General features: G+C 42.1%; 3 protein-coding genes across 3 annotated transcripts in view; all 3 read left to right on the plus strand.

The window, feature by feature from the left end:
• The window catches only part of LOC115276348 (olfactory receptor 13C7-like), a 1,124-nt gene extending 647 nt beyond the window's left edge, over positions 1 to 477 (plus strand). The window contains exon 2 of the mRNA XM_029920360.1: positions 16 to 477. Within this exon, the coding sequence (XP_029776220.1) occupies positions 16 to 477 (462 nt within the window). The remainder of the gene's footprint in view (positions 1 to 15) is intronic.
• Positions 478 to 10,086: 9,609 nt separating this feature from the next.
• On the plus strand, positions 10,087 to 11,052 carry LOC115276418 (olfactory receptor 13C7). Its single transcript, XM_029920433.1, has one exon. It carries the CDS (start codon positions 10,093 to 10,095, stop codon positions 11,050 to 11,052), a length of 960 nt encoding a protein of 319 aa, XP_029776293.1. The 5' UTR covers positions 10,087 to 10,092.
• An 8,399-nt stretch (positions 11,053 to 19,451) lies between these two features.
• LOC115276421 (olfactory receptor 13C7-like) lies at positions 19,452 to 20,411 on the plus strand. Its single transcript, XM_029920434.1, has one exon. It carries the CDS (start codon positions 19,452 to 19,454, stop codon positions 20,409 to 20,411), a length of 960 nt encoding a protein of 319 aa, XP_029776294.1.
• Positions 20,412 to 23,722: the final 3,311 nt, after the last annotated feature.

Consider the following 23,722-nt stretch of genomic DNA (forward strand, 5'->3'; position numbering starts at 1 on the left):
TCTCTTGCAGTACAGTTACCCTTCTGTGGGGACAATGTCATCAACCACTTCACCTGTGAGATCCTGGCTGTGCTGAAGTTGGCCTGTGCGGACATCTCCATCAATGTGATCAGCATGGGGGTGGCCAATGTGATCTTCCTGGGGGTCCCAGTTCTGTTCATCTTTGTCTCCTACATCTTCATCCTCACCACCATCCTGAGGATCCCCTCAGCTGAAGGGAGGAAAAAGGCCTTCTCCACCTGCTCTGCCCACCTTACCGTTGTGGTCATCTTCTACGGGACCATCCTATTCATGTATGCGAAGCCCAAATCCAAGGACCCCCTGGGAGCAGACAAGCAGGACCTTTCAGACAAGCTCATCTCCCTCTTCTATGGCGTCCTGACCCCCATGCTCAACCCCATCATCTACAGCCTCAGAAACAAGGATGTGAAGGTTGCCATGAAGACTCTGGTGAGTCAGAAATGCTTTGCCCAGTGAGAGTGGGAGGAAGCAACATACCTTGTAGCTCTGTTCACACAGATCCCCTAGGAAATGACTGCTTCATAAACATAGATTTGTTCAATGGTCCTACACACTAGCTTTATCACAACACTGCCCAAAAGGTGTACATCAGGATGGGACTTTCCTGGGTGATTGACAATGGAACATTAAATCCTTGGAATGAAGAGGGGAGAGGACTGTGCTACATCACCTAGAAACAAGTATAAATGACTATTTAATTTTATTTTTATTATGAAAAAATAAATGAAAATGGAAAACTTTGTAAGAAAAACATACTTTCCTTGCTCATGTGCTGACCAGCTATAATTTGTCTGTGCCAATTATGTTGTTTTCTGCCCTACTGTGCAAAGGGGAGGGAGTATGGCAGTGAGCCACTTATTAATTGGTGTCCAGACTGAAAACCAACCTGCCATTCTGGAAAATTACCAACACCACGACATCCCAAATGATACCATTTAATTCTGCAAGGGGCCCAAAATGCTTCCTGTTTAATTATTTCCTGCTTAATAGCCTAGAACTTATTTTTGCTCCATCTTCTTTAACTGTACATAAAGCACATCTATTCCTACCCAAATTTGTGAAGGAGGACTTTGTATCAATACTAATCAAACTCCAGATATTGTAGGCCAAGAATAAAATTTCCAGCACTCTCCAGTTCATTATTGCTGCAATGCAAAACTTATATTCTGAGCCCCTTTATTTCCCTGGAATTAATGTTTGCAACCATCCAGACCCCAATGGTCAAATTCAGTTTCCTCTGTCTCTTCAATGTTTTAGACTGGACACTGGCACCAAAACTACAAATGTACTCATAATTACCATTGTGGTTAAGAGCAGGGACTATGGAGCCTGACTGATGTGGAGGTGCCTCTGCCTGTGTGATTTTGGATACCTTTTAAAAAAGCTACTTAAGGGGCGCCTGGGTGGCTCAGTTGGTTAAGCATCCGGCTTTGGCTCAGGTCACAATCTCACAGTTAGCAGATTCGAGCCCCGCATCAGGCTCTGTGCTGACAGCTAGCTCAGAGCCTGGAGCCTGCCTTCAGATTCTGTATCTCCCTCTCTCTCTAACCCTCCCCTGCTCACGCTGTCTCTCACTGTCTCTCAAAAATAAATTTAAAAAAAACATTAAAAAATTTTTTTAAATAAAAAAATAAAAAGCTACTTGAAGACTCAGTTTTCTAATTTGTAAATTGGAGATAATTAAACCAACCGCCTGGAGTTTTTGTGGGGATTAAATGTATTTCATTTAGGACAGGGGGTTGGGAGTAGGGGAGAGGAAGAATGGGTGATGGGCATTGAAGAGGGCACTTGTTGGGATGAGCACTGGGTGTTGTATGTAAGCTAATTTGACAACAAATTATATTAATAATAAATAATAAATATATTTCATTTTAATTTAATATGTACACATATATGGTGCATAGTGGCTAACAAAAATATTCTCCCAATTAATAAATGAACACTTTTATTATTAAGGAAATATGTTAAATAATTCCTCTGAGGAAGCTTGAAAACTTATGACACTTGAAAACAGTTCCACAGCTAACATAATCACTTCTGATTTATTATTATAGCACATTTTTGTTTGGCTTTCTAGCTTATGAGTCAATAATCCCATTTCTCTGGTCATTTCCCGAGTCATCCCTCTTCCTTATTCCCATAGGTGAGGTATTCATGTTTGAGCTGTGTGACACTGACACTATCTCGGCCAGCCAGATTCTTTCTGGTTTTGGGGATTGTTGTTAATACCCAAAAAATGAATCACTGCATCCATAGCATACAAATTTGGCAGTTTCGGGGTAGTTGTGTTTGCCCATGTGTACTGGGGTGGTGAAGAGAAACCAAGTTTGCAAAGAGAAAAGAGAGAACAACCAAAGAGCAGATGATTGAGAGCATCCTCGTATGTTCCCGGTTCTCAGTTTCCAACTTTTCCTTGGCCTGGCCCATATTCCTGAACTTCTGCTTCTAAAGAGCACTCCTCAGGATGCCTGAGTGGTTCAGTCAGTTGAGCATCCAGCTTCGGCTCAGGTCATGATCTCATGGTTCATGAGTTTGAGCCCCGCTTTGGGCTCTGTGCAGACCGCTAGCTCAGAGCCTGGAGCCTGCTTCCGGATTATGTGTCTTTTTCTCTCTCTGCCCCCTCCCCTGTTCACGATCTGTCTCTCTCTGTCTCTCAAAAATAAATAAATGTAAAAAAATAAAAATAAAAAAAGAACACTCCTCTATATTAGATTCTATTTTTCAATAATCTAGATTAAGTTACTTTCTTTGAAAGAGGGCAATAAAAGCCATGTCTAACATGATTACTAACTTGTATAAAGTAGATATTCTCTATTGTGTGCCGTATGCAAAGTGCTAGGCTATAATGCACAGCAGAAGTCTTAAAGAATTCAGTTTTGAAACAACTCTTGTGAACTCAATAGGCAGCGCTTCTTGTAATCAATTACTCCCTTTTTGCTACAGTGGTTTTGGTCTCTGTGGATCCCATCACCTGTAAATTTGGAACATGTCCAGAGGTTGATGTAACATAAAATGTCTAGGTTCAAATCCCCGACCAGCCACATAGAGCTGAGAGACCAAGAATGTATTCTCTGCTCTTGAAGAACTCAGGTATGTTCTTCCACACAAAGAAGGGGGAATACTAAATCTCAAGTGACCTCCACCTGTGAATTTCCTTGAATCTGTAGTTCCATCTTCTGGTGGGAAAGTCCCACTCTGTCTTACAGCAGTATTTCAGTATTTGAAGTTGAATCTGTTTTCTCTCATCTCCTTAGCTGTTCGTGTACTAGGAGCATCTTCAGAGCCTCCTTCTTCTCCACTAGGCTCAACAACCAAACGGAATGACTAGGGGAGCTGAATGTCATTCCACCTCTCTCATTGGTACAATGAACAGAGTAGCCATGATTGCAGGAGGCTATTTGCTAAACAGCAGGGACTCACTCATGAAGGCTGATGAAGCTATTTCAGCAGCTAATTGTTCAAACTGTCAGCAACAGAGACCAACCCTCATTCGAAGAGACTATTCAGCCAGTTGGTAGTAAGCTGATTGCATTAGGCCATTTCCATTCCAAAAGTGCAGTGATTCATCGTGATTAAAATCAACACCTTTTCTGAGTATGGATTACCTTTCTTCTCTGAAGGGCATTAGCTAACATCACCATCTGAAAATTCATAGAGCATTAGTTTAATTACAAGGGATCCTTATATCTCATTGGCCCAAGGTTCATTTAGCAAAGTTCATGTAGTTGTGGGATCGTGATTATGAGATCCACTGATCCTTCCATATACTACACCATCCAGAAATAACTTGTCTGAGGGAATGACATAATGGCCATTTGAAAGCACTGCTAAGGGACCAGCCTGGTGATAATATTCTTCAAGAATGGTGCATCATCCTCCAGAATGCAATATGGATCCTAAATCAATGACTGTTTTACGGTTCTGTGCCCCCAGTATGCAAAAGATGTGGTCTAGGAATCAAGGGTGGGAACAAGAGAAGCCCTGATTATGTCACCTCCAGTTATCTACTGGGGGGATTTGCGCTTTCAGTCCCTGTAACAGTAGGCTTTGTAGGTCTACGTGTCCTCGTTCTCAGAGAAGTGTTGTTTCCACCAGGGGACACAGAAAGAATCTCATTAAACCTTTGTAGCACTTAATAGAGGTGTAACTTATCTACCATATGATTCACCCATTGTAAGTCACGTCCAATGATTTTTGCACTTGATCTTAGCCAAAAGGCTGAGAAGTGATCCAATGATTTTTGATAAATCTATCCTGTTGTGCAATTATCACTATAAACCAATTTTAGAACATGACATCATTTCAAAAAGTTCTCTCATGCCCATTTGCAGTCAATCAATCCCCAACTCCAGTCCCAGATAACTACTAATCTACTCACTTCTAGAAAGGTTTGCCTCTTCTAGAAATTTTAGATAAATGGCACAATACAATATGTAGTCTTTTGTGTCTGGCATCTTTCTTTTGTGTGTGTGTGTGTATTTTTTTAATAGTTTATTGTCAAATTGGTTTCCATATAACACCCAGTGCTTCTCCCCACAAGTGCCTCCCACCATGACCATCACTCCCTCCCTCCGTCTCCCTCCCCCTTCAGTCCATGGTTCGTTTTCAGTATTCAGTAGTTTCCCTTGATCTGTGTCCTTCACTCTCCCTGCTCTCTTTCCCCTTTCCTCTCCCCATGGTCCCCAGCCAGGTCTCTCCTATTAGACCTGTGAATGCAAACATATGGTATCTATCCTTCTCTGCCTGACTTATCTCACTTAGCATGACACCCTCAAGGTCCATCCACTTTGCTACAAATGGCCATATTTCATTCTTTCTCATTGCCATGTAGTACTCCATTGTGTATATATACCACATCTTCTTGATCCATTCATCAGTTGATGGACATTTAGGCTCTTTCCATGATTTGGCTATTGTAGAAAGTGCCACTATGAACATTGGGGTACACGTGCCCCTGTGCATCAGCACTTCTGTATCTCCTGGGTAAATCCCTAGCAGTGCTATTGCTGAGTCACAGGGGAGTTCTATGGATAGTTTTTTGAGGAGTCTCCACACTGTTTTCCAGAGCGGCTGCACCAGTTTACATTCCCACCAACAGTGTAGGAGGGTGCCTGTTTCTCCACATCCTCTCCAGCATTAGTCTTCTCCTTTTTATCACAGACAAGAATTATACGGATCTACCACATTGTGTTTATCTATTCACTCATTGATGGACATTGGAATTTTTCCAGTTTTGGGCTAGTGTGAATATGTCACTATGAACATTCATGACACAATGGGGTGTGGAATTGGTGGGTTGAATGCTACAAATATGTTTAACTCTAAGAAACTGTTTTCCAAAGTGGCTGTATCATTTTAAATTCCCACAGGGTATGACATTGCCAGTTTCTCTACATCCTTACCAACACCTGGTGTTATCAGTATTTTCAACATAGTTCTAGTAGATGTGTAGTAGAAGAAGCTCACTGTAGTTTTAATTTGCATTTCCCTGATAGTTACTAATGTTGAGCACCTTTTTATGTGCTTATTAGTCATTCACATGCTTTTTTAGTGAAGATATTTTAAGTGGGACTGTTTGTCTTTTCATTATTGAGACCTATGTAAGAGTTTTGTTGTTGTTTTTAAAAAAAATTTTAATGTTTATTTTTGAGAGAGAGAGAGAGACAGAGCGTGAGCAGGGGAGGAGCAGAGAAAGAGGGAGACACAGAATCTAAAGCAGGTTCCATGCTGTCAGCATAGAGCCCGATGTAGGGCTCGAACGCACAAGATGTGAGATTATGACCTGAGCTGAAGTGGGACGCTCAACCCACTAAGCCACCCAGGTGGCCCTCCATAAGAGTTTTTAATGTAACCTGGATATAAGTCCTTTATCATATATATAAATTGCAAATATTTTAGTCTTTTTTGTGTTTTAATTTTGTGGTATCATTTGAAAAACAAAAGTTAAAAAGTTTTAGTATAATAATCAATTGTTAAAAATAAATTTTGATTTCTTATTTAAGAAATCTTTACTTAATCCAAGGTTACAAAGATTTTACCTCATGTGTCCTTCTAGAAGTTGTATAGTTGCTTTTTTTTTTTTTTAAAGAGAGAGGGTGCATGAGAGGGGGAGGGAGGGAGAGAGAGAGAGAGAGAGAGAGAGAGAGAGAGAGAGAGAGAGAGAGAATCTTAAGCTGGCTCCACACTCCCATGGAGCCTGATGCAAGGCTCTATCTCACGACCCTGGGATCATGACCTGAGATGAAATCAAAAGTCAGATGCTCAATCAACGGAGCCACCCAGGCATCAGTTTTACATTTAGGTCTGTGATCCATTTTGAGTTAACTTTTTGTATGGTGTGAAGTAAGGGTTTCATTTATGTTTTACATATGAATATCCAATTGTTTCAGACCATTTGTTGCAAAGACTATCTTTCCTCCTATTGGATTGCCTTGGCAACTCTATTGAAATAAATGTAAAGATTAATTTCTGGACTTTCTATTCTGTTATATTCACTAAACTTAAAGCTATGGCTATCCCCAGTCATGTTGAGCTTCTTATGCCAAGAGACCAGCAGGCAAGGCAAGGAGTCACTCCTAGTTACATATAACTGATCCTAGTAATCAGGAGATAGGGCTGCTTTTACCCAATGAGGGCTGCTATGGACTAAATATCTGTGTCCCACTAAAATTCATATTTTGAATCCAGAATCTATTACTTAGGAAACTCAACCTCTGACTGCTATGTTTCCAACAGCAGGACTATATATCACAGAGATTATGAATCAGGTTGTCTGGCTTTCAAGAGAGCTATCATTTCAGTCCAGAAGGTATTCCACTGCAAACACAACTGTGGAGTTAGAAGAAAGAATTTCAAATAAAATCAATAAACAAATAAAATCAATGAGGGCCATCTTAGAGGCTGCAGCCAGATTCTACCAACATAGAAGACAGAGAATGTCTTCCCTGGACTTTGTTAATTTTCTTTTTTTTTTTTAAGTTTATTTATTTATTTTAAGAGATATAGAGAGAGAGATGTTAGGGGAGGGGCAGAGAGAGAGGGAAAGAGAATCCCAAGCAAGCTCCAGGCTGTCAGCACACAGCCTGACACAGGACTTGAACTCATGAATTGTGAGATCATGACTTGAGCCAAAATCAAGAGTTGGATGCTTAACCAAGTGAACCACCCAGGCACACCTTCCCTGGACTTTGTTCTATACCTCCTACTCCATGATGGTTTCCAAACAAATGACTTTTTGAGGCTATGGAAGAAATACTCAAGCCCAACACCTGTGCCAAGCTCTGTCCCCAAGATAATTTTCCTTTTCTCACCACCCCTTTCCTATCTTTTTATGTGTACATTCTCCCTCATTGTTCAAGGCCTGGCCAGAAATCTCCTCCTCCCTGAAGTCTTCTTAAGGTTCTAGATGGAAATTCCCCCCCAAGTGTCCACAGCCATGCCCTTGAACACTTGGTTTAGAAGCATTGTGTTCGCAGCTGCTAGTTCCATAATGTCACGAACATAGGCTGTTTATAAATAATCCATATCTCTCCCAGCCTCTCTTTTCAGGAATTTTAAGAATTTTGAGGTTTGTAGACATTCAGGTAGGACATGGAAATGCTTCCATTGATATCCTTCAGTGGCCTAAGAATGGAAAGTTCTAGCAGAAAGAAAGGAAAGAGAAAAAGAAGTCTTCTTAGAGTGCTTTCAGCATAATTAGATCCTGGGGACATTTTCCCAGAAGTATAAAAAGTTTTCTGACTTTGTATGATTCTATTTTCCAAACTTTTAATCACTTCAGGGAACACAACAGTCCCAATTACAGCACTGATTTCAAATCACCTTCTGTACGTACTGGTTGTTCCTTTGGTGACTTTGCCTAAAGCATGGAATCAAGACAGATGGAAAGAATGGTTTTCATCCCTTCTTCAAATCAGAGGTGGACATCTCAGCCTGAGCCTTTCAAACTAGTATTGCTATTTCTGGCCCATGCACTAATCCCAAGCTGTAGGGACCCCTTTTCAGTAGGTTTCTGATAAAGGTAAGTGAGAGTTCTTATCAGATTAATACTCAAACCTTTTGTTAGCACACTAACATTTCCAGTTTCTGACTTGATTTTTCAAAAAGTTTAGAACTTGAAAAGGGAAGAGATGAAGTAATTTCATTGTAATGCAAAGACTAAGGGCCACACAAATAGCTTCTTACTGGATTTAGAAAAACCTAGATGGCAGAAAGCTATGAAACTTTTCAGTCTCATTTAATGGACTCATCTAACTTTAGAGACACCCCTGGAAATGAAATGGTCCCATGGTTTCTGAGCCTCTTCTCCTGTATCTCCAGGGAGCATTATTCACCCAGTAGCCATGGAAAAGGCTGCAATTGTCCCAGGGCTAGGTACCAGAAGGCACCATATGTATTGCCTGCAATGTAAATGGGATCTGGAGCTGCTCATCATTGTAGCCTGGCCTTGAAGGAGCCTCACTGGCTCAGCAGCCCAGACTTCCTGAGGCCTCCTACCCCACAAGAATTTAAGAAAATAAAAGTTCTCTTTCCTTAAAAAATTCTCTTTACTAAAGAGTTTGAACATCATTGGTCTCTTGTAATCCCAACACAGAATAGGGTAACCTGAGGATATAAGAGAGGGAAGGGAGTACTGAAGTCTACACAGCAAGTTAGAAGGTTAAGGAGAATGTAGCCCAATGTCTGCTTACAGACCTGATGACTTTCAACAGATTCTCTGCAATTCCAGAAGGAAGCTGACTCTCATTGTATGAATAAGGAACACTTAGAAAATTGTCTGCTTGGTTTAAAATGAAGAAAAATTTTCTAATATGCTAGGGCTCTGCAAAAAATGGAGTACACTGTTTGGAAATGTAATGAGCTCTTCATTCTTAGAAGATATCAAGCTGAAACTGAAAAGCCATGAATCCATGGGGTGTAGAAAATGATCTTGAATGGGAAAAAGGATTGGACTAGATTACTTGGGGAACAGAATCAGGGACAGAAGATTAGTCTGAGTGACATATCTAGCCATTAAGTGAAAAGTCTCAAGGACCACTAATGTCCATTGATTCCTGTATGGATGCTCAACCAGAGGAAAAGTGACCCAGTAGAATGATAAGAAAAAAAATCACTACACTACTTATCTAAGAGAATTAGATTTCCAGAAGCTATGACATCACTCTGCATCTTTAATGCCAGTCCTGTAGTTTCATGGAACATCAGATTCAAGCTATTTGGGACATATTAGCATTTCCAGAACATGAAGTTACTTTGAGAACCCCTCCCATCCAAAATACACAACTTGTCTTTCCATCTCTTTTTGTCCTTAAAAATCCAGCTGGATTTTATATTACCAAAGGAGCTTTCCACAGCTCTATTTCCACCAATACCATGGGTGCCCTTTTGGATACTCTAGTCTTCCCTGAATCTTTTGCTTCCCTTTCCTGCTAAGTTGTGAGCTCACTTAAGCCTGGGCTATGGGACACTCCTGTTCCTCCTAGGAACTGTCAGAACCACACACTGGGTGCTCAAAAAGTAGGAGGAAGGAAGTTCAGACACAGATGGATAGATGGATAGATGGATGGATGGGTGGGTGGACAGATGGATGGAAAACCGTAGAGCTGGTGTTGCCCATGAGAAAGGAGATGATGGGAACAACAAAAGTATGTTTTCTGTGAGAATGACCTGGAGAAGAAATAAAGTGTGTATTCACAACTAATCATTTTACTAGTAACTGGCACAAAGTTGGAGAAATGGAGCAAACTTAATGTCACTTTTCCAAATGAAGTTTAATGAGACATAGAACCAAAAAAATATGAATGAGTTATAAGTCTGTCTCTGATCAAATTCATTTAATTATCAGATCACCATTTTAAAAACTGGAAATTTGATGTCCTATTGTCCCAAAGTAATTTCTGATTTTATTGCTTCCTTTTCTTGGAAATAAATAGAGACTGTGGACATTCAAGACTATTATCCAATCACTCAGCATAACTGGAACTCCGGATCATATATCCTGAGCTTATTTAGGGCAAAAATATTGAGTTTGGATATCTGGGTGTCTTCCTCTGTTGAAGGAGGAGACATACCATGGAAAGTGACAACCAGACTGCCTCTGTGACAGAATTTATTCTTCTGGGCCTCTCGGCACACCCAAAGCTGGAGAAAACATTCTTTGTGCTCATCCTGTCAATGTACCTGGTGATCCTGCTGGGCAATGGGGTCCTCATCCTGGTGACTGTGTCGGTCTCCTGCCTGCACACGCCCATGTACTTCTTCCTGGGGAACCTCTCCTTTTTGGACATCTGCTATACAACCTCCTCTGTCCCCCTCATTCTTGACAGCTTCCTGACTCCTAGGAAAACCATCCATTTCTCAGCCTGTGCTGTGCAGATGTTCCTCTCTTTTGCCATGGGAGCCACAGAGTGTGTGCTTCTGGGCATGATGGCGTTTGATCGCTATGTGGCCATCTGTAACCCCCTGAGGTACCCTGTGGTCATGAACAAGACTGTCTATGTGCCCATGGCTGCCTGCTCCTGGGCAGCTGGAGGTGCTGCCTCCATGGTTCAAACGTCCCTCGCAATGAAACTTCCCTTCTGCGGGAACAACATCATCAACCACTTCACCTGTGAGATCCTGGCTGTCATGAAATTGGCCTGTGTGGACATCTCCATCAATGTGATCAGCATGGGGGTGACAAATGTGATCTTCCTGGGGGTCCCAGTTCTGTTCATCTTTGTCTCCTACATCTTCATCCTCACCACCATCCTGAGGATCCCCTCAGCTGAGGGGAGAAAAAAGGCCTTCTCCACCTGCTTTGCCCACCTCACAGTCGTGGTCGTCTTCTATGGCACTATCCTTTTCATGTATGGGAAGCCCAAATCCAAGGACCCCCTGGGGAGAGATAAGCAGGACCTTTCAGACAAGCTCATTTCCCTCTTCTATGGAGTGGTGACCCCCATGCTCAACCCCATCATCTACAGTCTGAGGAACAAGGATGTGAAGGCCGCTGTGAGGAACCTAGTGAGTCAGAAATGCTTCACCCAGTGATATCAGGAGGACAAATGTCCCTGTAGTTCTGGGCTCTTGGCTACATCCACCCAAAAATCTCAGAAAAACATGTTCCCCAAGGAAGACGAATGTAAAGATGATTACCAGAAAACAGACTTACAGACACAATGGAGAACTTTGGCTATTACTGGACCCAAGTCCTAAAAGCAATAAACCTAAAACCTGATGGGGTTTTGAAGGGGGGAACTTGAAGGGTCGGAAGTGGGTGCTGCTGAAAACACTAATGATTTTGCTGGTTCCCTTTTAGACACATCTGAATTCACCCTTGTGAGCGGCTTGCCTGTTTGTTTTTTGAAAAACAGCTTAGTGTACCTTTGAGTTACATAAATATCCAAGATCCTTCTCTGGAAATGAGGCAAGGTAGACAGTGTGGGTCAATACTTCATGGCAGAATAGGATAAAAAGTTACCAGCATTAGAGATAAAATGGCACATCTTCCAATTTTGTTTTTCTTAGTGGCAGAATTGAGACTGGAGATGAAAATGAACTTGGCTCTTTCTTTCCCTGAGATGCAGAGTAGGTGGATCATGTAGATTCCATGTGGTGTATTTCCACTGAGAGTACGTAAGCTTGATCCACAAATGCATGTGGAAGTTCTTAGCCCAGGAGCACTCATAGCTGTATCTGGTTTTAAGCTTCATTTTCCTACCCTCAGTCAGTCTTCTATATTTAAGTACACAGTCTGGCATACAGCCCAGAGAGTTAGAAGATGGACATATGGGGGAGAGCAGAGCAGGAGCACCACGTGACCAGTGGAAGAAGGAGCAAGGTGGTTGACTGAGGAGAAGTGGAAAGTTAAAACTGAAAGGCAGAGCCAGTTCACCGTGTGCCGGAGAAGGGGTCCAACGGGGTAATGTGTGAGGATCTCAGTTACTGGAGACACAAAATGGGTCAAAGCTACTAAAATGGAGTGAACTTTGAATGTCTCTCTTTGCTGAGGTAACTGGAGGTCTCTGTTTTTGTCCTGAGAATCAAAAATTTCTAATGAAAACAAATGCTCCCTGCTTGCCTTACTTCGATGTCCTGGGGGTCTCCCATTTGGGAGGTGGCCAGCCACCCTCTTCAACCCCACACTCGACAGAAAGGTGGACACTGGTCACTGCCTATATGGGCCCTTAGCCTCTCTGGCTGCTCCTGACTCACCATTTTAAATCTGGTATTATCTATCTCACTCTGGTGTGAGATTGGCTTTCTCCACGAGCACAGAGCACTTCTGTGTCCTTCTTAGCTCACTACAGAGAGGATGACATCAACCTGGGATCAATTCCAACCTTTCTAAGTCAAGAATTAACCTAAAAATGAAACATACTTGTAAAGTAAATTTCCTTTACAATATCACTAGTTTTGACTTTGAGAACTGTAACTCGTTTCCACCCAGATCTCTCTCTAGGACTCGAACTCCTTCAGCTCCCAAAGTGCTGCCATCAGAGAGCCTTCAGCTGGCAGTCTTCTTCAGAAATTAACTAGAGTGGTCTTTGCTGAAGACCAGACGCACATAAGGTCATGCCCCCTTCCTCAGGGCAGCCCACATCCAATGATTGATTGAGGAAGAGATATAAATATCTTGCCCCCACTCAGGATAACTCTGAAAAACGACCCTACTTCCAGAGTTGCCCACAGGGTTGACTGAGGCCTTTGTTGAGCCTACATCACAGGCCAACTCCTCCCTCTGCCCAGTCCTGCTTTCTATCCTCCCTTTCTCCAGTATTGATCCCAGGAGAACACCTGTATAAACAGTACACACCTCAGTCTCCATAGCAGAGACTGTTTCCTGCAAACCCAAACTGTGATGGCATGCAAACCCCACTGCTTAAGTGATACATATAATCTTTTTCCAGAATCCATGGACCCCCTGGCAATCCCTACAAAAATCACATACAATAGTCGGGATGTGGGAAACAAAGGCAGAGAGAAATGTAGATAAAATTAAATTTTCCTACAGCTGATAGCCCATTGACAAGTCCTTGAAACAGGGTGACCTTCCTCAAGGAGCTCAGCTGCCTCCATGTTGACACTTTGCTGAGGAACAACAGGCAATCTTAGCCCAAACCCTCAGGATCCTGAGTCTTCTTTAGCATAGGAAAATCCCTTTGGAAACTTCCTTCATTTCTACTCCCCCAAGATACATGTTGGCAATCCTTCTCCAAACATATGGCCCACTGATACACATCTAATGGGTCTCATGGCTAAGGTTTTACTAACAGCTAGCCCTCAAGGTCCTGGAAACTTTGCTTCCAAATTCCTTAGAGACTTTGGCTGTCCCTAACCCCCTCCCAACTTGAAGGTGTATAATCAGTCACCCATCACAACCCCAGTGCAGCACTTTCTACCCATGGATCCTGTCCCCATGCTTTAATAAAACCACCTTTTTGCACCAAAGGTCCTCAAGAATCGATTCGTGGCCATCCACTCTGAACCCCAACACTTCAAACCGCATCAGTCATGTTAACATCATAAGCTTTAGAACCAGACCTTGGAGAGGTTCCAGTTCGAATATTTATCAGCTTACTTTGAAGTTTCTTTTATATTTTAGTGAACTTCTCTGAAATTGGCTTACCACCACCACCCTGCCCACCTCCTAGTTCAGTGTTTCCCATTCCGTTATCTGCCATGAACCACATAGAAAATAATGTGTTTGGGGGCGCCCGGTGGCTCAGTCAGTTAAGCCTCCGACTTAGGCTCAGGTCATGATCTCACGTTGGTGGGTTCGAGTCCTGCGTCAGGCTCTTTGCTGACAGTTCAGAGTCTGATGCCTGCTTCTGATTCTGTTTCTCCCACTCTCTCTGCCCCTCCCCTTTTCTGCTCTGTCTCTCTCTGTATCAAAAATAAATAAAACATTAAAAAATTAAAAAAAAGATAAGAATGGATTCTTACAGCACCCTGGGATAAGTGGATGGGTCTACTCACGGTGAAGACATTTAGTGTGAAGGCTTAGGTCAAAGCATGTCCTCCTTAGTGACTCCAGGGGGACTCAGCTTGGCATATCTGGGGCCTGTGCCATACTAATTAGCTAGCTCTACCAAAGGCAGACAAGATTCATCCTTGGCATCTGATGAGAGGACAGTCATGTCCCTTCTCCTGGGCACAGGTGACTGGACTCTTGACCAAAAGAAAGCTAATAATATTTTCTCTCCAAGGAATATGAATGTGGATATAGAGACCCTTGTTACTTGGCATAGAGCTCTTGAGCTGAGAGACCACATAACATAGGACTAATGTGGCCATGTGCCTTGCAAGAAGGAGAAGGCTGGTCTCAGACAAATGACAAATCCAAATGCTCAAAGAGAAGCGTTTAATACCTGAACTAAGACTTAGAGTATTCCTTTCTCTTTCATTTTATGGAAAAATTTAAATCTATAGGAAAGTAGATAAGACAATGAAATGAATCCTTAGGCATTCATATCTAGATCCCACAATGATCCATTCATGACCAATCTTGTTCATCTATATCCCCATTGATTATTTCTCCCTCTCCTGAATTATTTTGAAGCACACCACAAATATCCATAGCATATCACCCTTAAATATATCATTTTACCTTCACAAATGACTATTACATTTGTAAAATATAAATTAGCATTATCCTACTCAAAACTCAACACTAATTCCTTGATATCATCAATTATCTAGATTTTTCTATTTCTCCAAATGTCTTATACATGCTGTAATTCTTTCAATGTGTGTGTTTAAACTAAAATCCAAATAAGACTACACGTTATGATTAGAATGTTTTCCTCTTTGGTTCCCCTGTCCCCTCTCCCATGCCCCTCTTGCTTCCTACTCCTCTTCTCTCTTCCTTATTTCCTCTTAGTTTGCTAGAGGCAGCTCCCATACTCCGAGAAACATTTTGCCTACTGGACCACTGGTTTATTATAATGGGATATTGTTCTAGAATAGCCAGATGGACGAGATGCATAGGGCAAAATACGGGAATTGGTGCATAGCCTTCATGTCCTGTCAATCCTCCCCCATCTTCACATGTTCACCGACAGGTAAGTTCTCTGAAGCCCAACCATTCAGGGGTTTTTGGAGGATTCATTACATAGTTGTGTGATGGGAAGGAATGAGGAGATAGTACCGAGGAGAGGAGATAACCTTAATCAATGAGGGTAAGCAAAATTCTATAGAAAATACAGGTATGAATGTTATATACATATAAATATTTTCTATTTACACATATTTTCTCTTTCCACTTAAAGGCCTAGAAAGTATGAGAAACTCAATAGCACCCTAGGCACCCAGATTGGGGTATGATATACCTCTCCCCACTAAAAGAAATAAGAGCTCTTTAAAGAAAATGACTATGGAACTAATATTCAAAGTATGCAGAGGGCTTAATAGTGGTCGAAGCAGCTAGCTAGGTTCTTAAGCATTTATTTTTCAAAATGTTTTCTTTATTTTTGAGGGAGGGAGGGAGAGAGAGAGAGAGAGAGAGAGAGAGAGAGCGAGCGAGCATGCGTTGACAAGAGTAGGGGTGTGGAAGTAGGAGAGGGAGACAGAGGATCCAAAGTGGGCTCTGTGCTGACAGCAGAAAGCTGGATGTGAGGCTCAGACTCACCAACCATGAGATCATGACCTGAGCTGAAGTTGGATGCTGAACCCACTGAGCCACCCAGGCGCACTCACACAGCTGGTTAGGTTCTAACAGGATGCTTGGAAGCCAGCAAAGAGGAAGTCATGGCTAATGAAAGCCAGAGCCTGTCCTGGCAGCACACCAAAACAAAGCCATAAGAAACCAGATCACACCAGACAGGCCCGAGATGGCTGACCAAGTCTCCTCCCAAAGGGGCCATGACAGAAAACCCCTGACCAAGTAAGGAAGAAAAGGTGTATAACCCACATTCCTGGAAGAGACCACCCTGCTTCCAGGAAAATCTCCACTTCAAGGAATGACTATTCCATCCCGTTGTTAACAACTGTCAATAAAAGACAGACATCCACGTGCAGTGGGCATAGCTCCCCTCTGAGCTCACCCACGCTCATAGCTAGAGAGTGTACTTTGCCTTAATAAACCCTCCTGCTTGTGCTGCTTTCCTGCTGTGTTGTGTTTGTCCTTGACTTCTTTTTTCTTTTATTGTTTAATTTTAAATGTTTTACTTATTTTTGAGAGAGAGACACAGAGTGTGAGTGGGGGAGGGTCAGAGAGAGAAGGAGACACAGAATCCGAAGCAATGCAAGGAAGCTCCAGGCTCTGAGCTGTCAGTTCAGAGCCCAACTAGTGGCTTGAACTCATGAACGGTGAGATCAGACCTGAGCAAGAGTCAGACGCCCAACCCACTGAGCCATCCAGGCACCCTATCCTTGAATTCTGTCTCCCGATGAGACCAACAGACCCCAGAAGTATCTTTTGGATGGGCTGCGTCAGAGACCAAGGTATCCCCAGTCCACCCACCAACAAAGTTACACCGACATAACAAGATGTTAAGAGCGAATGTGGACACAGCTTCTGTAAACAGCAGAAGGGAGTCAAGCTGACGCTGAGATTTTCCCCAATTCCTGTGTGCCTGGCAGTATTGGGGCCAATCATAACAGCTGAGGCAAATGGTGTGGGCCCTTCCAGAGCTTTCCACAGGAGACCCAAACCCATGAGTGTAGTACTGAGTGGTGACAGGCTGTCGGGGACTTGCAGGAGAAATCCAATTTGGGGAGAGATGGAGACTCCTAACCCGACCCCCATGGCATCTCGAAGCTCAGATGTTCCAAAACAGGAGGAGTGCCACAAAGAAAGGTATGTGGTGTGGACAAGGAAGATCCTGCCTGAGTAAGGCCCCAAATCCTGAATTCTGCAGGTTTGTTCTTCTGGAGATAGAGGAAGTCATTTAAGACTTAGAGCCACTTTAAGAGCTACTTAGGAAAGACAGGTGTGTGAAACATTTGAAAAGGTGAGGCCATAGCCAGAAGCTCAGTATCTGGGGTCAATTGTCCTCCAGTTTTGAAATCATGCTTTCTTATAATGTATACTGTTATTTATTTACAAATACATAAATGTTCTACTGTACCAATATATTATATACATTGTTAAATGTTTACAAATATAGCAATTTTTAAAAAATGGGCTCATAGTAAAAATATAAAAAGAGGGGTTACCATGGAGCAAAGGAGAAGATAAGGGTAGGTCATAAATTCATTTATTCATGTACTCAGCAGTTATTTGTTGAGTGCCTAATGTAAGCCAGGTTCCGTTTTTATGCTTAAGATACATTTATAAACAATGTAGGAAAACATCTCTGCCCCTGTGAAACTTGCATTCTAGCAGATGGAAACAGACAAGAGAAACAACTAACATAAATAAGAAAAGAACAGAGGATGCTGGGAAGTGCACAGAATCAGGACCGAGGTGTAAAGGGGAACTGAACACATGCACCTAATTTTGCTGCCTCTTGCAGCCCACAAAAACTATAGTTAACTTCTCTGTTTTTTTTTTTTAATGACAAAATCCACAAGGTTAAGAAGAGGGACATCAGAGTGATAACATCCTGATGGCTGGAACGTGGATGTGGTCATTTCCACTGCAGATCTCACTGACCCAAATCCTGAGCCAGAGACTAGGTGAGCGCTGCAATAGACCACATCTCCAGCACTGAGAAGCCATTGCACCACATCCTCTAGGTCCAGGGGTAAAAGGTGCTGCTGAAACAAGAAGGATTCCGCAAAAACATATATAAGAAGCAGAGTCCCTATACTGCCTCCCTCATCCCATGACATTGGCCAACTGTCCCTTACCTGTCCCAACAAAAAGTTTATTCTCTGGAGGAGGTAAAACCCATGAGCTTAAGAAAGACGTCCAACAAGAGGACATCACTTCTGCAATCAAGTGGACTTATTCAAGCACACAGCTGCTATACCTATGAAACTCTCATGCCAAGAGCTAGGACCAGATTCATTTGTGACTCTCCCAATGCCCTGTAAAAGCCTCGCCTATGTTATGGGATCAGACTGTAAGGGTTGGGACACAGACGAGAAGAAACTTTCTAGGTCACTGGATTCTTGCCAAGCCTGAGACCCTGAATTGAGAAATGCCAGGGGTATTGAGCTACAACGATTTGTTCTGAGAGATGAGTTTCACGACTCTCTAGACCTCACATGGGTTCTACTGAGAACTCTCACTGACTGGGGGTTTATGTTAATTCTGGCAGGACCAGAATGACCTGTCCTCTCTAACGCTTTCCAATACTTCAGCAGGATGGGTATAAAGGGAGGAAGGGAGGGGGTGAGGGGAAGAAAGTAATTCTGGGGGGAGTTCAAATAATTGGTTCTTGGAGACATAATCCCAGATGCATAAAGTTTCTAAAGTTTGTCACTTCAGTGTCTAAACTTTAAATCACTTCAGGGACTACAATAATCCCAGTAGCAGGGTGGAATTTAACTGGCTTCATGTATGTACTACATGGTCCTTTGTGGATTTGACCCAAACCCAGAACGAAGGCCAGAAAACTTAGCTCTCATCCACTTCAGGTGCTCACTCCTCTGTCTGCTACTTTCAGACCAGATTGGCTATGTTCAGCCTCTGGACTATTCCAAGACCTCAGAAAAGTGGTTTTCTTTACTGACCTGTTTACAGAAAAGGTAAGAGAGAACCTGCAAACTCTTGTGGGCCCAGCCCAAGTCCTGGCTTCATTCCTTGTGACTAAGTGGCATGGGGGGTGAACTTGAAGGAAAGAGAGAAGGACATCTTACTGGTGGGACAGAAAGTCCAAGTATGAGAAATTCACGAGATCATGTGGTTCCTGGATAGAATATCTCTAAGTCTAGTCCATTCCAAAACAAATATTAGGAAAACAGAGGCCCAGGGAGGAAAACGGAGTAGGTGATCCCCATACATTGAGTGACTGGTGAAGTCCAGTTCTTTTGCTAAGTGCTCCAAAAAGTTTGGCAGATGAGTGAAGGAAGGCATGAATAAATATCCCAAGGGCCTGTGGGCTAAGAAGGAGAATGAAAAAAAGTAGGAAACTCATATCTAAAAGTGCTTGGATCAGCCATTTAGAATGAAGATCTGTTACTTCCACCAGCTTTGTGTCCCAAAAGAATAAAAATTCATACAAATGGAGTATAACACTTCTCACAAAACTGTGAATCAGCCACACATGGTGTTGCCTGAAGCACATGTGTGATGTTTATCTTAAATGTGATTCGGAAAATTAAGTCCAATTTGGGGAAGTGTCAAATACCTCTATGGGTAGCCAAATATGACAAAGAAGATTTTAACCATTTTCTCTGCATTTTATTAGAATAATGTAAAGAGATGGCCCCCGATTGCCAAGGCTGATCTCCAACAGCTCAGCAAGGCAAGTTTCCTCCTGGCTTTCTGGCCACTTTAGGCATCAGAGAATCATGAAGTTTGCTTTCTGAGTTCCTGCAGAGAATAGGGAAGATACAGCATGGAGAGATCCAATTGGACTTCTCCTGTGATGGGGTTCATTCTCCTGGGGCTCTCTGTTCACCCAGGGCTGGAGAAGACCTTCTTTGTGCTCATCCTGTCGATGTATCTGGTGATCCTGCTGGGCAATGGGGTCCTCAGCCTGGTGACCATTTTTGATTCCCACCTGCACACGCCCATGTACTTCTTTCTGGGGAACCTCTTTTTCCTGGACATCTGCTACACCACCTCTTCCGTCCCTCTAGTCCTGGAAAGCTTCCTGACCCCCTTGAAAACTGTACCCTTCTCAGCCTGTGCAGTGCAGATGTTCCTCTCCCTTGCCATGGGAGCTTCAGAGTGTGTGCTTCTGGGCATGATGGCATTTGATCGCTATGTGGCCATCTGTAACCCCCTGAGGTACCCTGTGGTCATGAGCAGGTCTGTCTACGTGCCCATGGCTGCCAGCTCCTGGGCAGCTGGAGGTGCTGTCTCCATGGTTCAAACGTTCCTTGCAATGAGACTTCCCTTCTGTGGGGACAATGTCATCAACCACTTCACCTGTGAGATCCTGGCTGTCCTGAAGTTGGCCTGTGCTGATATATCCATCAATGTGATCAGCATGGGGGTGGCCAATGTGATCTTCCTGGGGGTCCCAGTTCTGTTCATCTTTGTCTCCTATATCTTCATCCTCACAACCATCCTGAGGATCCCCTCAGCTGAGGGGAGGAAAAAGGCCTTCTCCACCTGCTCTGCCCACATCACAGTGGTGGTCATCTTCTATGGAACCATCCTCTTCATGTATGGAAAACCCAAATCCAAGGACCCTCTGGGGGCAGACAAGCAGGACCTTTCAGACAAGCTCATCTCCGTCTTCTATGGGGTGGTGACTCCCCTGCTTAACCCCATCATCTACAGCCTCAGGAACAAGAACGTGAAGGCTGCTGTGAGGAACCTGCTATTTCAGAGAAACTTCATCAAATGATGGTGGAAGGGTCCTGATAGATTTCTATTTTTAATTTCTCTCATTAAGGGTCTCACAGTGTATGGAAAAAGGGCCAATTTCATCAAAGGTATATAAACAAATTTAATAATACAGAGGGCTTTATGTGAATTGGAAGCATTTAAAGGGACTTTTCTACTCCATTCTATAAGCAATTCTACAGTATATACCATTGGTCAAACCTTATAGTTGCCCATCTCTGATGCTTTACTGAACTATTGATGTCCAGGAAAGTAACTTTTCAAGTTATTTTTAACTTACAAAAAGCTTTAGCCTAGGTGTATCTGGGTGTTTTAGTTGGTTGAGCATCTGACTCTTGAGTCAGTTCGAGTCATGATCTCACAATTTGTGGGTTTGAGCACTCTGTCGAGCTCTTTGCTGACAGAGTGGAGCCTGCTTGGATTCTCTCTCCCTCTCTCTCTCTGCCCCTCCCCAGTTTGTGGGCTCTGTCTCTCAAAATAAATAAACATTAATAAAAAATCTCTAATCAATAGATCTGTAATTCAGTTGCTCCTTGGCCTCTTTCTTTTAACATATTTGGATGGGTCCTTGATTCATGTTATCTTTCAACACATCTTTCTCCATATTAAACACAAGTAATATTTTTATATTTATCCTCATTGGTTCTTTCTCCTTATTTTCATATTAATTGTTCAAATTGTTTCTTGAATTGTTCTCTTCCTATGTCTCCATAATTAATCTCTTTTCTTATCTGTAATCATGGTCCCTACCAGAAAATCATTCACATCTTTGGAGCAGAAAGGAGGGTGAGTAGGTTTTGGCAAAACTAATACCAGGGTCAAAGGCTCTGGCTTTTTTTCTTTCTCCTTTTTGAAGATAGTATTCACCCCTGGCTTCTGTCCCTGGATAGCAGTGGCCTCCCATAGGTCATCAGAGTGATGTGGAAACAGAGATGTATTTAGGAGACTCAAATGAATTCTATTAACTTCCTGACCTAACTTGACGAAGCACACAGACAAGTGACCACCGTGGCATGGCACTACATGGCAGTCAGAGGAAGAAGAATGTGATGTTCACCAGGAGACATCTAAGAATCATCCCCAGGATTGGTGAGGAATTCCAATCCAGTTCCCAATAGTTGTCAGTCTAGAAGTCCAACTAAAAGAATGAGTGGAATAGAAAACTTCTGTTAGCTGACATGAACTTTTAATCCAATAAGGAGAAAATAAACTAGCCATGAAACAAACAGCCTTTGCAGAAAAAGAGTTGTTGGAAAAAGATGGTTAAGTGCAGTGAAGAATGGTCTCAGTGCTATTCTCAGTGGAACTCGGGAGGCTATGGAGTCAATAAAACAAAAGCTGTCTGCCAAAGAGAAGCAAAGAGAAAGATGATTGGGAGATAAAAACATGGCCTTAGAAAAATCCACATTATTGACAAAATAAAACTCGGTAGAAAGTATTTAAAAGTAGATAAAACCATGCTTAATATGATTTTTACATTAAAAATAACTTAAATTTCTCTCCTAGGCTTCAGAGGGAGAAAAGGGTGGGGGGGTTTCAGTTATTTAAAAAAAAAAAAAAAGATCGAAGACATCAAAGGTAGACCATGGGGATCCATTATGTAATTCTTGAGGAGAAAACAGAACAGATGAAAAACAGATAATAATTATGGAGGAGAAAAAACATTTCGCTGAAGAGATAAAAGTTTTATTCATGAAAGTTTCATCAGACCCCAGGTAAGAATTGTAGCCAAAGACATACCTATGTATAGTCGATCCAAGGATAATATTTGATTCTCGTATGTGCCAAAATAATTCTAGAGACTTTTCCACAGAAGAAAAGCATATTTTATAACAAGGAATGGGAATTTGGCTACCATTGGCCTGCTGCTCTGCTAAATATATGAAGACAAATATATGAAGGCATCTAAATATAGATGCCAGTGGAACATCAGAGTTTTCAGAGTTCTGACAGAAATGAGCTGTGAGTCCTGAATCCTACACATTCTGGTCATTGCACAAATATAAGAGGTGAAAAGACATTGTTGGCACATGCAAACACAGAAAGCACATACCCCTATAATCTCTTTCTGAAAAAGAAATATATTTATAAAGTTCTCCCAACAAATAGTTTAAAATAAATAATTGAACGAATGTGGCTGATATGGTGTACAAGACACGAATGATCAAATGCTCAAGAATAATAAAGTCTAATGAACTCTTGATACCAAATTTACCAAGACAAATATATGAAGGAATTATTAGAAAAACACACAGAGGTAAAAGTGATAACAAAGCAGTGGTGTAACTCCATTTATAACTCTAGATGACTTTATTAAGCTGAGAAATTAAGAAAGAGAAGTAAAGGCACCACCCATTTAAGGTTTCATCTTATGAAGGATGTATCAGGAAGGGGAATCTAATGAGTATAATTCACTGCATTGATACTGAAATACCAAAAGTCTTAATATGCTTGCTGAAATTTTAAGAGAAAAGACCAGAAGACAAGTATTAGGATGAAGACTTTTAAAGAATTAGAAGATTGTGAATGAACAAAAGAGGTTGATCAAATGAAAATAAGTAATTTACTGAAATTGAATAGATTAAAATCATTGTGTATTAAACAAATAATGCACTTTACCCAGTTTTAAAAGGAGTTTCAAGGGTTTAAAAAAATTTTTTTAATGTTTTATTTATTTTTGATACAGAGAGAGACAGAGCATGAGAGGGAGAGGGGCAGAGAGAGAAGGAGGCACAGAACCGGAAGCAGGCTCCAGGCTCTGAGCTGGCTGTCAGCACAGAGCCCGACGCGGGGCTCGAACCCACGAGCGTGAGATCTGACCTGAGCCGAAGTCGGAGGCCCAACCGACTGAGCCACCCAGGCGCCCCTCAAGGTTTCTAACATTAGGAATGTTGGATCTATTGCAACTGTTTTATTAACAGATTCAAGCAGAAAAAGTGATCCCAGCAACAAATGTTGAGAAGTCATTTGATAAAATTTGACATTTATTTCTGACTTTTTAAAATGTTTTATTTTTATTTTTGAGAGAGAAAGAGAGAAAGAGAGAGACAGTGTGAGCAGGGGAAGGTCAGAGAGAGAGGGAGACACTGAATTCGAAGACAGGCTCAGGCTCTGAGCTATCAGCACAGAGCCCGACACAGGGCTCAAACCCATGAACCGTGAGATCATGACCTGAGCTGAAGTTGGATGCTGACTTTTTTTTTTAAGTAGCATACATAAATAGAGGAAACTATCTCTGACATGAAAGAAAATATCAGAACATCAGCATGTAGCATGTCTACAACTTGAATTAGGACCCTGCTTTCAGTGTCT

This window comes from Suricata suricatta, chromosome 13 (assembly GCF_006229205.1).
Source record: "Suricata suricatta isolate VVHF042 chromosome 13, meerkat_22Aug2017_6uvM2_HiC, whole genome shotgun sequence".
Lineage (NCBI taxonomy): Eukaryota > Metazoa > Chordata > Mammalia > Carnivora > Herpestidae > Suricata > Suricata suricatta.